This window comes from Dendrobates tinctorius, unplaced genomic scaffold, assembly GCF_039654945.1.
Source record: "Dendrobates tinctorius isolate UK_male_01 unplaced genomic scaffold, ASM3965494v1 ptg000086l, whole genome shotgun sequence".
Taxonomy (NCBI): Eukaryota; Metazoa; Chordata; class Amphibia; order Anura; family Dendrobatidae; genus Dendrobates; species Dendrobates tinctorius.
The window spans coordinates 32,747,501-32,761,459 of record NW_027361754.1 but is presented as its reverse complement, the minus strand read 5'-3'; the positions used below and the strand labels follow the sequence as shown (position 1 = coordinate 32,761,459).

The following is a 13,959-nucleotide window of genomic DNA, read 5'->3' as shown; positions in this document are numbered from 1 at the left end:
CGGTGTGCTTTGGATCATTGTCATGTTGAAAGACCCAGCCATGTTTCATCTTCAATGCCCTTGCTGATGGAAGGAGGTTTGCACTCAAAATCTCACGATACATGGCCCCATTCATTCTTTCATGTACCCGGATCAGTCGTCCTGGCCCCTTTGCAGAGAAACAGCCCCAAAGCATGATGTTTCCACCACCATGCTTTACAGTAGGTATGGTGTTTGATGGATGCAACTCAGTATTCTTTTTCCTCCAAACACGACAAGTTGTGTTTCTACCAAACAGTTCCAGTTTGGTTTCATCAGACCATAGGACATTCTCCCAAAACTCCTCTGGATCATCCAAATGCTCTCTAGCAAACTTCAGACGGGCCCGGACATGTACAGGCTTAAGCAGTGGGACACGTCTGGCACTGCAGGATCTGAGTCCATGGTGGCGTAGTGTGTTACTTATGGTAGGCCTTGTTACATTGGTCCCAGCTCTCTGCAGTTCATTCACTAGGTCCCCCCGCGTGGTTCTGGGATTTTTGCTCACCGTTCTTGTGATCATTCTGACCCCACGGGGTGGGATTTTGCGTGGAGCACCAGATCGAGGGAGATTATCAGTGGTCTTGTATGTCTTCCATTTTCTAATTATTGCTCCCACAGTTGATTTCTTCACTCCAAGCTGGTTGGCTATTGCAGATTCAGTCTTCCCAGCCTGGTGCAGGGCTACAATTTTGTTTCTGGTGTCCTTTGACAGCTCTTTGGTCTTCACCATAGTGGAGTTTGGAGTCAGACTGTTTGAGGGTGTGCACAGGTGTCTTTTTATACTGATAACAAGTTTAAACAGGTGCCATTACTACAGGTAATGAGTGGAGGAAAGAGGAGACTCTTAAAGAAGAAGTTACAGGTCTGTGAGAGCCAGAAATCTTGATTGCTTGTTTCTGACCAAATACTTATTTTCCACCATAATATGCAAATACAATGAAAAAAAAACAGACAATGTGATTTTCTGGATTTTTTTTTCTCAGTTTGTCTCCCATAGTTGAGGTCTACCTATGATGTAAATTACAGACGCCTCTCATCTTTTTAAGTGGTGGAACTTGCACTATTGCTGACTGACTAAATACTTTTTTTCCCCACTGTATATATATACAGACATATGAAAACAAAAAAGCACTTAATGTATTTTCTGATTGTCAGTTGCAATTTTATTGTACTTGCCCGGTATTTGTGCTCGGCAAAACTTCTGTAGTTTTCCATCTTGAGGACGACTATTCCCATAGATATCTGCTAATAGCAACACAGTAATGTTACATTTCCATTAAGAAGTTAATTGCTGCCATTTACAGGCCGGAGATGACGTAGCATTAATGTTGCAAACTAATTGAAGAAAAAAAACAGTTGTGTAACTGGCACTAAATGGATGATGAGTGCGGTAACGGAGTGTAGGAATGGGCGGGAGGCTTTGTCTGATCCAAGACATTCGGAAGATACAGTAAGAGGGATTCAGTCTGTACTTCAGGCACCGGCATCCAAGTTTTTGTAAGAAGCAGATGGTAGAGGACGACCAGATCTGGACACAAGTCATTGACCATTTGCATCTACCGGGCAAACAGAAGAAATGTATCGGACATGGACCTTATCCAGCGCATGCATCCTATATCTCATCGGTACCTGCACAGGTAAGAACTCCTGCTAGTCCAGTGTCAGCATGCATACCAATATACGATATGAATTGCACTAATTAACCCTTTAATATCTTATAATGTTTTGAAGCCCAGGAATATAACTCAACTCTTACACCAACCCTTGTAAGACTTACAAACTACCTAATGCATGGGTACAATAAGGGGGTGAGACCGGTACAAGACTGGAAAAGGGCAACCACTGTATACATAGACATCATGATATATGCCATTCTGGGAGTGGTAAGTATTAAAGATTACTATCGCTTCTGCTTGTATTTGTAGTTCCCCTTGTGTATCTAAATCTAGGTAGCTCTCCATGGTCATTTGTGGGATCATTCTTGATTTTCAGCCCTACAATAGCACAGATAAATCCATCCGAGATGGCAATAAACCTTATTATCATTCCTCGCAGGAAGAAAACCACAATAGCAAATCATGCAAACCCAATTTAAAGCTTGACGACTAATTTGTTTTTAATCAAATGTTATGAAACAAATGCAGAAAAATAGAAGATGATTCTACAAATGCCAGAGACGAGGATTTGCATAGCAAAATGCACTTTATTTTAACATTGTTTATAGAGCAGGGGCAAAAAAAATGGGCTTCTGGAGACCCTGAAAAGACATATTACTACAGGTATCATTGCACAAATCAGGTTTCTTGTGCATACTGTATATAGAAGGCGTATACTGTACATACATAATACTTTTTTTAATTGCCATCGTCAAGATCGAAATATATGCTGTGCAAACATAAGAAATAAATAAGAATATATTTATGTGCAGCTCCTTTTATAGTAGATGCATATACCTACTTTAAAGAATAACTCCCATCAATTTGTTTATCCTCTTAATATATTGCAGTCATCATATTATACAGCACTGTGTACCTTCAATTGATTATTTTGCTTTTCTACCCAGATAATTTTTCTCTTTTCCATTAGGCCTATGACATCAGGTGATTAAAACTGACTAGCTAAATCCAAGGTATTCGAAGCTCTATGTAAAAACAGGAAGTCTCTTTTCCTTGCATAAGACATCATTAGAACTACACTTCCAGCTCCACCCTCCCTTTAACTTCTGACTCAACTACTCTGCTCCTCCCCCTACCAGTGATGTAGAATTGTAGTTCTAGTTATGACTCATGCAGGAAAAAGAGACTTCTTGTTTCTACATAGTTTTTTTTCTCCATCTGAGAAAAACTTATGAAAATCGGACCAAACTCTGATGGATAAAAATTGACCAAATTCTGATCAAAATACTGATGAAACTAAGACCAAGTTTCTCATATGAGAAAATCACTTGCATCTGAATGTGCCCTTGGGGGTCGCTGCTAATGAACATATGAAAAATCGTCCAAGTTTCATCCAGAAAGCATGGATGATCTTTTTTCAATTAAAATCCAATTTTCATCCGTATTCCAATCCGTGTGTCCGATGTATACACTCGTCTGCGTGAGCCTTAGGCTGGAGTCACACTAACCTGCGCAAAATACAGTCAGTATTTTACATGCGTAATACGGATCACAGACCCCTAAACAGTGCTCCGTATGTCATCCGTAATCAAGGTGTGGTCGCGTATTTTGCACATGTGTGCATCCGTATGTAATCCGTATGGCATCCGTATGGCGAGATTTTCTCGCAGGCTTGCAAAATGGACATATAATGGAGCCCTATGACAGTTTTAATAAAGAAATGAAAGAATAGATATAGACACATAGAATGCATATATATATATATATATGCATTCTATGTGTCTATATCTATTCTTTCATTTCTTTATTAAACCTGTCAGTGTGAGTTTACTGTATAGCGCACTGAATTGCTGGCTTTGCTAAAAGACACCGGGTGCGTATTTCTCGCAAGTCACACGTGTGGTACGTGTGTAATCCGTATTTTTTGCGCACCCATAGACTTGCATTGGCATACCAGGGGCGTAGTACGCTGACAATCGCAGCATGCTGCGATTGGCACGGACCGTAGAATACGGATGAGAAATATACGGCTGGTGCGAGGGACCCCATAGAGAATCATTGGTCCGTGTCTAATGCGTGCTTTTAGCGCCTCTCACTCTCCCGTATTCCTCGCCAGTGTGACTCCGGCCTTACGGGGTTGGCAGTGAATTTGTCTCAGCTGCAATAAAGTAGCCAGTAACCTTTCTAGACACAAAACAGACCTGAAAGTGTGCTGCACTGCCAAGGACCACATGGCAAAACTGTGACTCCTCACAATAGGTTGCACTGCCGTCCATGTGTGAATTCAGGTTCATCCAACCCAATTATGAAAATATATACAGTAAGACCTCAAAGTTACACATTAATCTTGTCTATTCTTCTAAGAACATAGAGCAAGTGTTTGTCTCATTCAGTTGCTTTGAATGTTTTTGTCATGTTTTGGAGACAACCCTACCTCCACAGAACTGCCATTATTTTTTTATCTGAATTGCCAAATTTTGTATTTTTAAACATAACTTTGTCAGATCTACAAATTCTTTTCTTTTTTTTTTTTTTTACAAATAATTACTGTCATGAGGATGAGAAAAATCAAATAATGAAAACTTACATCTGGTACAATCAGGTAAATTGGCTCATTTTATATTTTGAACAATTTCTATATTTAATTTCTCAGAGGAGCATGCATGACTTATAAGTGAACTCACTCTGACATGCCAGGCATGGCTTGCCAATCTCCACAAGGAGAAACCTTACCGCTTAGATACCAGTTTTAGTCTCTCACCTAGTCAAATCAGATCTCATACATTGCACTGATGAGACTGTGTCTGCAAGAAGAGATTCTGGTTTGATTTTATCCCAAGGCTCCTTAAAGAGTCATTATTGACTTTTAGGATCGCTGCTTCCAATAGGTGGCACTAAAGTTCTAGTCCTCTTCCTCTCTGAAGGGACAATTTGCATATTTAATTTCACAGAGGAGCATGCATGGCTTATAAGTCTCCTCACTGTGGCATGCCAGGCTTGGCTTCTTACTCTCCACAAGGAGAAACATTAACATTTAAATTTCGAATAAACCCTGCAAATCTTTTGTATGTGTGTGTTTCTAGCAGTCCAAAACTTTATTATGAAACATTACTAATTTCCTTATCTACTAGTTGTCATTATCAGAAAGTAAAAAAAAAAAAAAAAATGGGACAGATTATCAAAGAATGTGTGCAACATTTAAGTATTTTAGGCACATTTTTGCTCCTGAATAGACAATGATATATTAATGGACATCATAGGGTTCACTTGATCCATCCCCAAATTACGCAGGTAGGCTTCCCTGAAATATATCCCACAATGCTGGACTGGCTGCAGCTTCACTTGATTGCATCAGATGTTTCCTGGGGGTGCTGGAAATGGAGTCTGGGGCTAATGAGTAAAGATGAGAGAATTTATTCAGGTGCAACTGAATTCTGCACAAATTTTACGAAAATCTCAATTCTACAGAAAACATTTTCTTTTTCGGTTTACTCTGTGCAAATTCAACCTCAGAAGGACAGAAAATTCTCCCCAAAAGACTGATACCTCACTGCTCACCTGTCCCATCGCCTTCATTGCCAACTGTCTGGTGCGCTACATCTTTCCGTTATTGCGTGCCTCATCTTTGGCCTCTTCATTTTAGGCTCATATTTCTGGCCCTGACCAGGCATCGGACGTTCCTGCCGACACGCCTCACATTGCGGCATATTAATGTTACAACTTACGTCGTGACCTTACCACGAACAGTGACATCCGAGGCCTGGAAGTCCCAGTTTAGAGTGACGATGGCGAAGATGTGGGGAACAATGGTGGAAAGTAGAGGTGCTGTGGACTAGATGGCAGCCAACAGGCAGGGGGAAGAGGGACAAGTTAAAAGTAATGGGATTATTAATTTTTTTTCAAGCTTACCTTTAGTATGGTCTGGGGTCTGCAGATAATGAACAGCCAATTCACAACGAATAACTTTTCTGCAAATAGACTTTTCCAATAAAATCCAAGTAATTTGTAAATTTCAAATCTCCCCAGATCCACTGATCTTTACTAATGAGACAATCCCTTTAACCTTCACGGTTCTAGAATAAAGAGAAAATGTAATGAATAACACATTCAAAATAAATACAAGCAAATACAATAAACATCAGCTTATAGGGATTGTCCTAGCTCAACAAAAACTTTAGAAGAACGAAAGGATGCAACATAATTAAGTTCATCATGCTCTACTGTTCTAAATTCTGTGAATCTGCCTCGGCGGTCTGCGCTGTGACCTTTTCACTTCATGTTCCAATGCAGACCAATGGATCTAAAGGGATTACAAATAAACCAGTTGTTTAAAATGGGGGGCTGCCGAAGGGCACACCAAAGTCTATGCAAAAAATATATGACCCGGGGATGAAGAATCTGCTGCACTTTCAGAGGTGTTATTGATATAAAACTTCCATTTTATTGAGAAATAATTAAAAAAATGTAAAAAAGCACAGTTACATGCAGTCAGATCAAACCAATGGACATCTGAAACAACATGGATCGTGACTAAGGCCTTATAGGCTGAAACATTATATATATACAGGTACAATAATGCAACGCGTTTTGGATCACCTATCCTTATTGATAGCATTAAAAAATTGTTATGTTATAAAGTGATCCGAAATGCGTTGCATTATTGTACCTATGTTTTGCCTGTTTTCCCTGGTTTATTTAATTAAAGCTGATTTTAATTTTACTGGATCATGGAAGATGAAACATTTTCATATTCTCTTACTGCTAGGCACAGATCGTGTGAGCTGTAAGGCTATGTGCACACGTTGCGGAATTCTGCGGAAGTTACTGCGGGAATTCCGGAATTCCATTCCACGGGAAAACAGCATTTTAAATTCCCGTGATTTTCCCGCGGAAAAACTAGCTATTTGCAAGCGTAATTAGCTTGCAGAATGCTGGCGTTTTCCAAGCGATCTGTAGCATCGCTTGGAGAACTGATTGACAGGTTGGTCACACTCGTCAAACACAGTGTTTGACGAGTGTGACCAACTTTTTACTATTGAGGCTGCCTATGCGGCATCAGTAGTAAAAAGATCTAATGTTAAAAATAATTAAAAAATTTAAAAAATCGTGTTTTCTCACCTTTCGACACCAGCGCAGCATTCCCGATCCTCGTGATGCTCCCGTTCCCAGTAATGCATTGCGAGACCTTTGATGATGTAGATACTGTAGCGGTCTCGTAAGACCGCTCATCATCACAGGTCATTGCCGCAAGGCATTACTGGGAACGGGAGTTGGCGGGAGCATCGGTAAGGCTGCGCGAGACGCCGGAAGGTGAATATAACCCAATTTTGTATTCTTTTTTTTACAGGGATATGGTACCCACAGCCTGGAGGAGAGTCTCCTCTCCTCCACCCCCTGGGTACCATCCGCAAATGTTTTGCTTAATTTTCGCATGGTGGGCACAGCCACATGCAGAAAGTAAGCTTACTAAGTGGGCGGAATTGCCGCGATTCCACAAAATAATGAGCATGCTGCGTATTTTTACGCTATGCGATTCCGCCGCGGGAAAATCCGCAGCATTAGCACAGCATTGCGGAATCCCATAGGATTGCATGGGATGCTGTTTTTTTGCGTTTTCGCTGCAAAATCGTACATTAAAAACCGCCACTAAAACGCGAAAAAACCGCAACGTGTGAACGCAGCCTAAACATGGTGGTGACGAGTTAGCGGGATTTTCTTTATCCTAAAATTAGATTTAGGATTAGGGATAGGATTAAAGTTAGGGTTATGGCTATAGCTAGGGATAGGGCTAGGAAAATAAAATAGTCATTGGAGAAAATATACTGTATAACAGTAAGAGTAAGACAGCTTAGTGCAGTCGAAACACGTTGACTGAGTCATGTCGACCACGTAAATTTTTCTTTTGTATGCACTATATTTTCTTATGAAAAATAAAAAGAAAAGGAAAATCCAGTCCTGTTGAGCTGGACTCCAATTTTTTCTATTATCTTTAAATGTTATGTCTGACTTCATCACAAAATAAACAAAATCCTAAAAACTATTTTTTTATTTAAACATTATTTTTCATTGTTATATTTGCACTTTTAAAAGTTTTATATGAGTGTAATATGTTTAATATGTTTGATGGGAATCTCATTGCCTAAATATGTGTATGAATAGTGTTATCCAGCAGCATGATTATAGGGTGGATAGTTGTATTATAATGCACATTTACTATTACTGTCCTATTTTATGCCGTACAGTCCTGGTTTGATGAGTTTCTTACTTGGGATCCAGAAAAATTTGATAATGTAACAAAAATTTCAATTCCTACACAATGGGTGTGGATACCAGATATTGTGGTCACTGAGCAGTAAGTATGCATTACTACACAGTAAGTATGCATTATTATTTTTAAGTCTTCCATATGATAAGTGAATTGTTAATTAGAAATATTCTCAGCAGTCATGGACTTAAAGGGGCATTTTGGTGTTGACAGGGCTTGTCTACTTTGGCCCGTGCCTGTGACTATGAACAAAGCTAAAGGGCACATGAATGCCCAGCCACTTAAAGTGGTTGTGCGGGACTTGTATGTTGATGACTTATTCTTAGGATAAGTAACTAGTGGCCGAACAGTGGGGGAATGACACCTAGTTCCCCCACCGATCAGCTGATCCCTATGCCGCCGCTGGTTCGTAAAGTGCTCTGTTGCGGAGCTGGACAGCATAGCTCCATCAGCTGTATAATGGATGTAGCCGAGTACTGCAACCCATCCCCAATTCCAATCAATAGGATGCAGATGTGCAGCACCCGGCTGCAGCCATCAATATAAAAGTCCGGGGCAACAACTTTTATTCAACTTCTCCACTTGATTTTTTCTTACTTTAGCCAACTTTCTATGGCTCAATTGGCCGCCAATATTCTGGTTAAATCTGAATTCAATTCCACCTGCATAAAGTTTCTTATCTCTAAATTAAGTTTCATATATTTTTTATATTATGTGTTCTGGGTAAAAGTCATTTGGTGTTAGAAAACAAAAACACTGACGTTTGGTTTGTATTCTAGAGTAGATGAAGTGAAATCTGCAGAAGAGACTTTTGTCTACCTTGATTATACAGGCAGAGTCTACAACAACAAGCCCATGCTAATAAAATCTTCCTGCAATGTAAACCTTTATTACTTTCCATTTGACCATCAGAACTGCTGCCTGACATTTTCTAGCTGGACTCACACAAGTACGTCTGTCCAAACTTCCACCGCGACATTACTGCAATGCTGTTATTTGATTGGTTATGCACAAGTTTACGGAGACTTTAGAAAATGAATACCTTAATTGGTGTCTGATTCAAAAAAAAGTTGACATTTTTGTAATTTATTTTTTCCCTTTTCAGTACAAGACATTGATTTATCTTTTTGGAGACATACAAATGACACACAGAGTTTCACAAATTACTATAAAAAAAATGGGGAATGGGATATTCTGGAAGTCATTCCCAGCTACATGGTACTAACGGAAGATGAGGACCATCACAAGTTTGGGATGGTTTTGTTCTATGTAAGTTAATGCCTTTTTTATTATTTTTTTTTATTTGTGAATTAAATTCCTGGCATTTTGTATTTTGTTGCTATATCAACCTGAATCTATGGCTACTACAGAATATGACATTTCGGTCATTGCCATAGGTCAGTGTTTACAAAACTCCTGTCTTCACGGCCCCCAAGATATCATATTTTCAGGATGTCCTTAGTATTGCAAAGGTGTTGGAATTATTATGAAGGCATCAGAAATGGCCACAGGATCTCTCCCTTATGCAATACGAAGGAAACCTTGTTGTTTGAGGGGCCATGAGGATTGGGGTTTGGAATATACTGCTTTAGGTAAAAAAAATAAATTCTAATCTATCCTACAACATACCAGTGGATGCCGCCATTGCACCTGCTGGAGTTGGGACAGTAGAGCATCCAAAATTGACCCTATTGTTAGGGTAGCACATTACTGTTAGTGCACTCTACAATCAAAGTCAGAGTAAAGTCAAAGTAATCAGAAAAACTCCACTCAAAAGAGTATAACATTATTATTATTTTAAGGATTAAATGTAGAAAACACATGAACCAGAGAGTAAATGGGACATGTAAGAGGATTCAAAAGGGGATAAAATCAAGTAGCTAAATGTAGGAGGCAGTTTTCATAAAAAGTAAACGGTAGCATGGTAGTCTATATCAGACAAAGCAGGGAATATTAATGAACTTGATGCCGTAAATCATAGTACAGACTATTAAGACAGTATAGTGACAAAAATAATCAGTCTGTCTATATGTATGTTATGCAGTATAATATTGGAGTGACACTCCCCTTGAAAAAGCGTAATAGGGAAACGTGCGTCGGGGCACTGGTGGTTGTATGTGGGGTCCTTTCACCTCAATATGGGTAAGCTCTATACTACATTTATATTAGATATGGACTGATTAAGCGTTTTTTCTTGTCTTTCAATATCATACTGCATGATATACATATAGACGGATTGATTATTTTTTTCACTATACTGTCTTAATAGTCTGTAGTGTAATTTATGGTATCATGCCTTACATGCAAATTTTTATGTGAATAATGGTAGTTCATTAATATTCCCTGCTTTGTCTGATATAGACTATCTTGCTTCCCTTTATTTTTTTTGTGAAAACCCCCTCCCACCTTTATCTACTTGATTTTATCCCCTTTTGAATCCTCTTACATGTCCCATTTACTCTCTGGTTCATGTCTTTTTCACATTTATATTTTATACTCTTTTGAGTGGTGTTTTTCTGGGTATTATATCCTGACTTTGGTTGTATATGTTAGTAGAACCCACCAGTTATTGGTCTTTATATGATGGAAAAACCCCAATATATATATGATGGGAAACCCCCTATAACTATGTTTATATGTCTCGATATTTTTACTGTTAGTGCACTCTGAAGCATGTAGACCGCTTATCAACTCTTTTTAGTGTAGGATTTTTCTCTAACTTCTGTACTATTCAAAAAAAGAAAAAATGGTCATGACTACCCCCTAGAACAGGGGTCATGTTCTAGATAGCGCCGAGATAGCTGTTTCCCCCAAGTTTTGGTTTTTGAGGGTAACAAGAGCCATAAAAGAAGACACCAATATTATAACCAAGACATGTCAGTTGGGGCTAATACTGAATTGTTGGAGCCCATTTTGCTCAGATTAGTTTTCTGTTCTGAACTGATGTTGGGGATAGGCCTGGCTAACGATTTCCATTCTTCTTTATCCCAATGCTGATAGACGAGGATGAGGTCCTGTGTGCGGCATGCTCTTCCACTAAACTCCCCCAACCAGAAAAGGGCCTCCCTCCAAGTCTGACCCCTGAAAAATATGTCCGAAACAACCCTAGTTTCTGGCAGAGCACTTGTTTGAGCACTTTAATTTTTTCTAATTTATTTCCTGACTCATTTTTTAGATAATAATAAGAAGACAACCTTTGTTTTATGCTGTGAATCTGATTCTGCCCAGTATGTTATTAATGATCATGAATATCGCTGGATTTTACTTACCCCCGGAAACTGGAGAGAGAACATCCTACAAGATCACTCTGCTCCTCGGATATTCTGTCTTCCTCCTTATTGTATCAGACAATTGTCCTCCTACTGGAACACCACTAATAGGTGATTTTTTTTTTACTAGTCCTGCGCTAAAACACTAAAAACCAAGCTTAGAAGAAACATTCCCTAGAGTCATTATTCTCCTGGACTTTCTCAACTCTTTGCATTTCTTCCTTATAGGTTCATATTTTGTAATGTGTATGGTACTTCTTGTGATCAGTGTGATGGAGAGCATATTCATAGTCCGAGTAATACATCAGGATATTCTTCATGGATCGGTTCCTCAGTGGGTGAAGACATTAGTCTTGGAGAAGATTGCTACACTGGTCTGCGTAAAAAGCAAGGATTATTTTACTATATCACACAATAATATATCAGATATATCAGAGCAAAAAGAGCACAGTAACAGCACTGGTAAGTAATAAACTGGAGGTAAAACCAACTGGTATATTTCATATGTAACACTTAATGTGAACCTGTCAACTTCTATAAATATGTAATTTTATTGCACAGTGTGATATACAATAAAAAATTATTATATTATGGTACTGGGTTAGCCAGAATGTACAGTATATTTCTTCTGGTTAGCCAATAAAGCTATCACTCAGAAACCTTTTGTCACTTTTGTGCATAAAAGTATTACACAGTGTAAATGTTCATGTGCTTATGAGTCTGACAATTTTTTTCTTCCGTTCCTGATACTTTCCAATCCTGAGATATGGCGCTCTCTAACATGGGTATTAATCTAGTCTTTTCTGCCACCTGAATGTAGTCCTCAGATAACACACCCACAAAAAAAAAGAGCTAATGATCCCATCCATTTGGATAACAAGACTAGATTTGCATAGAGAGAAGAAGGGTATAGGTACATTGGTACATTGTCAGGTACATGTACATTGCCACCTGAGGAAGACAGCTTATGTCTGTCGAAACACGTTGTGGATATTTAATAAAGGACTGTAATTTTTTACTTCTAACACCCTTCCAGTGTGCACGCTCCTTTAGACCGGGTTCATTTCTAGCTCAGCATTTTTTTAAAATCACATATAGTGCCCACATATTTGGCATTTCTGTAGTGATGAGAGCCCGCCTAACTTACAGATGCGTGTCTCCAGAAGCACGGGCTGGGCATAATGTACTGGACACTACAACCTCAGTTTGCAATTTTCACTCAGCAACATCCACTGCTGCCTGTTTCTGGAAAACACCCATGGAGTCAAAATCGTCACTACATCTGTAGATAAATTCCCAAAGAGTTAAAATTTCCAAAATGGGGTCACTTAAGTGAGGATTCTGCTTTTCTAGCACTTAGGGGCTCTTTATATGTAATCCACAAAATAGTCTTGGAAAATCTGCGCTCCAGGAGGCAAATAGCGTTCTGTTCCTCCCTAGTCACTCCGTATGGCAAAGTTGTATTGTAGAGCCACATATGGGGTATTTCTACATTCAGAAGAAATTGTGGGACAAATTCTGGTGCCATTTTTACCCATTTCCCAGTGTGAAAATGTAAAACTTGGGGCTAACACACAATCTTGGTAGTAAAAATGTAAACTATTTTTTCTTCACTGCCCAGTGGTGTAAAAGTTTGTGACACACCTGTGGTGTCAATACTGTATAATCACTGCACCCCTAGATGAATTCATTGAGAGGATTAATTGGTAAAATGGGGTCACTTAAGGGGGGTTCTCCTGTTCTGGCACCTCAGGGGCTCTGTCAATGTAACATGGCACCCTCAAACAAGTGCAGCAAAATCTACACTGTAATATGGCGCTACTTCACTTCCGAGCTTTGCTCTGTGCCTCAGAAGTAGTTTTTGACCACATATGGGGCATCATTGAACTCAGGAGAAATTGCACAACACACATTGGGGTCCATTTTCTCCTTTTGCCCTTATGAAAATTCAAAATTTGCAGCTAAAAAGGATTTTTGGGGAAAAAATTTGATTTTTTTTTTATTTTCAAGGTTTTATAAACTTCTGTGAAGCAGCTGGAGGTTCAAGGAAGCTCAATACACATCTAGATACTGTACCAAAGTGGTCTAGTTTCCAAAATGGTGTCACTTGTGGGAGGTTTCCACTGTTTAGGCACATTAGGGACTCTTCAAACGCGACATGGCGTCCGCTAATAATGCCATCAAATTTTGCATTCAAAAATTCAAATTGACAGTGACAGTGGCCTGATCATTAAGGTGAAAACAGGCTTTATCTCAAAGGGGTTAAACATCTTATAACTATGTTATTTTTTTTTTTTTACAGAAAAATTTGCAATCTACAATGATGAAACTATCAAGTACCATATCAGGCAATTGGCCGCGGCACAGGACCTGGATGCGCAACTCAGGATAATAAAAGAAATCCAAGAAAGCCTGAAGAAGAATACGGACAGGTGTATCTCCAACGAGTGGCTCCACGTTGGATACATCATGGATACGTTCCTTTTCCGTCTATATATTTTAGCGGTACTTCTGTTCTTGGTTTCCATGGCAGCTATATGGGCTCGCTGGACCCAAACTTAAATTTTACTGATGTAAATCCAAAGATAAAGGACAACATTGACCATATTAACCCCTTCCTGACATGAGACGTACTATCCCGTCCATGGGACCCGGGCCCCTATGCCAATGGACGGGATAGTACGTCTACCGCGATCAGCGGCGCCCACGTGGTGAGCGCCGCTAATCGCGGCCGGGTGTCAGCTGATTATCACAGCTGATACCCGGCACTATGTATCAGGGGCGGTCA

The 13,959-nt window shown here is 39.4% G+C and overlaps 1 protein-coding gene across 1 annotated transcript; it reads left to right on the top strand.

Moving 5' to 3' along the window:
* Window positions 1-1,808: 1,808 nt before the first annotated feature.
* LOC141098059 (5-hydroxytryptamine receptor 3A-like) lies at window positions 1,809-13,733 on the top strand. Its single transcript, XM_073585644.1, has 8 exons — window positions 1,809-1,904; window positions 4,195-4,239; window positions 7,880-7,989; window positions 8,682-8,851; window positions 9,008-9,171; window positions 11,078-11,282; window positions 11,400-11,633; window positions 13,474-13,733. The coding sequence occupies exons 1-8, from the start codon at window positions 1,809-1,811 to the stop codon at window positions 13,731-13,733; spliced, it is 1,284 nt and encodes a 427-aa protein (XP_073441745.1).
* Window positions 13,734-13,959: the final 226 nt, after the last annotated feature.

Bases quoted from the DNA above. Each gene is read 5' to 3' on its own strand.
- LOC141098059 (XM_073585644.1), top strand. From the start codon at position 1,809: ATGCATGGGTACAATAAGGGGGTGAGACCGGTACAAGACTGGAAAAGG. The intron at 4,240-7,879 runs GTAAATTGGCTC...TATGCCGTACAG, and splicing joins CTTACATCTGGTACAATCAG to TCCTGGTTTGATGAGTTTCT. The intron at 9,172-11,077 runs GTAAGTTAATGC...CTCATTTTTTAG, and splicing joins TTGGGATGGTTTTGTTCTAT to ATAATAATAAGAAGACAACC.